Source organism: Ruditapes philippinarum, unplaced genomic scaffold (assembly GCF_026571515.1).
Source record: "Ruditapes philippinarum isolate M1 unplaced genomic scaffold, ASM2657151v2 ctg7228_1_1_1_1, whole genome shotgun sequence".
NCBI lineage: Eukaryota > Metazoa > Mollusca > Bivalvia > Venerida > Veneridae > Ruditapes > Ruditapes philippinarum.
In genome coordinates, this window is record NW_026855223.1 from 3,694 (window position 1) to 5,655 (window position 1,962).

At 32.3% G+C, this 1,962-nt stretch overlaps 1 protein-coding gene across 1 annotated transcript; it reads left to right on the forward strand.

The window, feature by feature from the left end:
• Positions 1 to 221: 221 nt before the first annotated feature.
• Positions 222 to 1,140, forward strand: LOC132742539 (uncharacterized). Its single transcript, XM_060730974.1, has 3 exons — positions 222 to 322; positions 477 to 625; positions 951 to 1,140. The coding sequence occupies exons 1-3, from the start codon at positions 241 to 243 to the stop codon at positions 1,104 to 1,106; spliced, it is 387 nt and encodes a 128-aa protein (XP_060586957.1). The 5' UTR covers positions 222 to 240; the 3' UTR covers positions 1,107 to 1,140.
• Positions 1,141 to 1,962: the final 822 nt, after the last annotated feature.

The window sequence follows — 1,962 nt, forward strand, 5'->3', positions numbered from 1 at the left end:
CTTAAGTTATTGGGCGGACAAGAAAAAACTGACGGACGGCCGGACGGACAGACAGCCGGACGGACAAGCTGATTCCAGTATACCCCCCTTACAACTTTGTTGTGCGGGGGTATAATTATATGTCCATGAAACAATAAGATGTCTCCAGCTATAAATATTCTTGGTAATCTGTCACAAGCCATCATATTATAAACACAAGCCAAAGAATAAACTGCATCCAAGCTATATTACAACAAAAACATGGATATTATCTCAGCTGCCAAAACTCTCCAACAACAACTGGTTGCCCTTAACAACAGTGACTTAACCATTTCACTTTTAGGTGAAGCATTTTATAATCTTGTTCTTTATTAATTTTGTTTTTTACCAGTTTATTACTTAAAATACTGCATATTTTACAGCAAAAAACAGTGTATTTGTTATATTTTTTATCAATGACAATAAAGATTTTAATACATGTTTATTTATCATTGCAGATGGCCAGTTAGAAAATCTAGGATACCAGTCTATGATGTCAAGTATAGCAGAGAACCAGTCTCATCATTTACGTCTGCTGCTGCGTGTATCAGTCACAGAAGGTGTATGTAACATGTACCAGCATTACTCCAGTGACAAATGGGCTCAGGTATACATGCTTTCTTTCATTCTATTATCACAAGTTTAATATACCAATTGATATATTCATAATTTATATGAAGTAAACAGGATTTCAGAGCATAAATTCAACATTTGTGTAATTCTATTATCACAAGTTAAAGCAATTGTTATATTTATCATTTACATGAAGATACTGGTATTTCAGAGCTAAATTTGTTCAATCTGTCTTGGAAAGAACATCGAAAATAAGCTTTAAGCCCTTGTGTCTGTTCAATTTCTTCATTGTTTCATTTATCATCAAGATAAATATCAAGATAAGATTGATCATCATCATAACATATATATTATTTCAGGTTCAGAACACAGCTAGAACAATCAAGTCAACAATTGAGGTTGATGGTGAGCAGCAGACGACATCAATGATTACAACAAATACAAGAATTTCTGGTACAGATAAAGCAGCAGAAGAATGGACCAGTGTCATGTGTGAGCTGTCTAGACATGAATGACTATTGTTAATTTTATCATGAACTTTGTGCTGAATGTTACTGAAAATATGTGCTATTTTGTTGTATTGTTAATGAATAAATAAATTATAATAAAAACATACATAGCATTTTCTCTTTCATATGAAGTGTAATTTATAATGTCTCATATGCAAGAATGTACATAAGGTGATGCAAATGTAATCAAACACAAACATCAGGGTTTTTTTCCAGGATTTTGGAAACATGACCCATACCTATGGGAATCTTCAAACATTTTAGCACCATAACAGGAGAAGGAGCCATTATTTTAGAAGTTTTTATTCAATATCGGCTATAAAATAAGCCAAAAAATCCCTGAACATACAGAATTAAATTGAGGAAATTGACTTTAAATCATTCCACCATATTCTCAATGTATCAAATGCATTCAAAAGTGTTTATCAAACTGGAAAATGGGATTATTTTAAACACCACATAGTCATTAGTACATTTGTAACTTGTTACCAGAAGATCAATGTAGGACACATTTAATGTATGTAAGAATGACCATAGACTTCACAAGGAAAGTGAACTGAAAGTGACCTGCACCAATCGGGAATCTAATCTAATTAGGGTCGCACAATTCACAGTCCAGTGCTAACTGGACTACACAATTGTTGATGGTATATATTTTAGGCAGTTCTAACTGCCTGTCTAGATAAACTTCTATAATATTGTCAGCACTCACAGTTTTTTGTGCATTTATATAGAATGAAGAAAAATACAATTCACAAAGTAAAACAAATTTTAGAAAGAGGTTTTAGTTTTAATAGATATCATCTATAAGACTCCAATGTTTACATTTATTTGTAAACGTTTACATGATTATTAAGGTGAC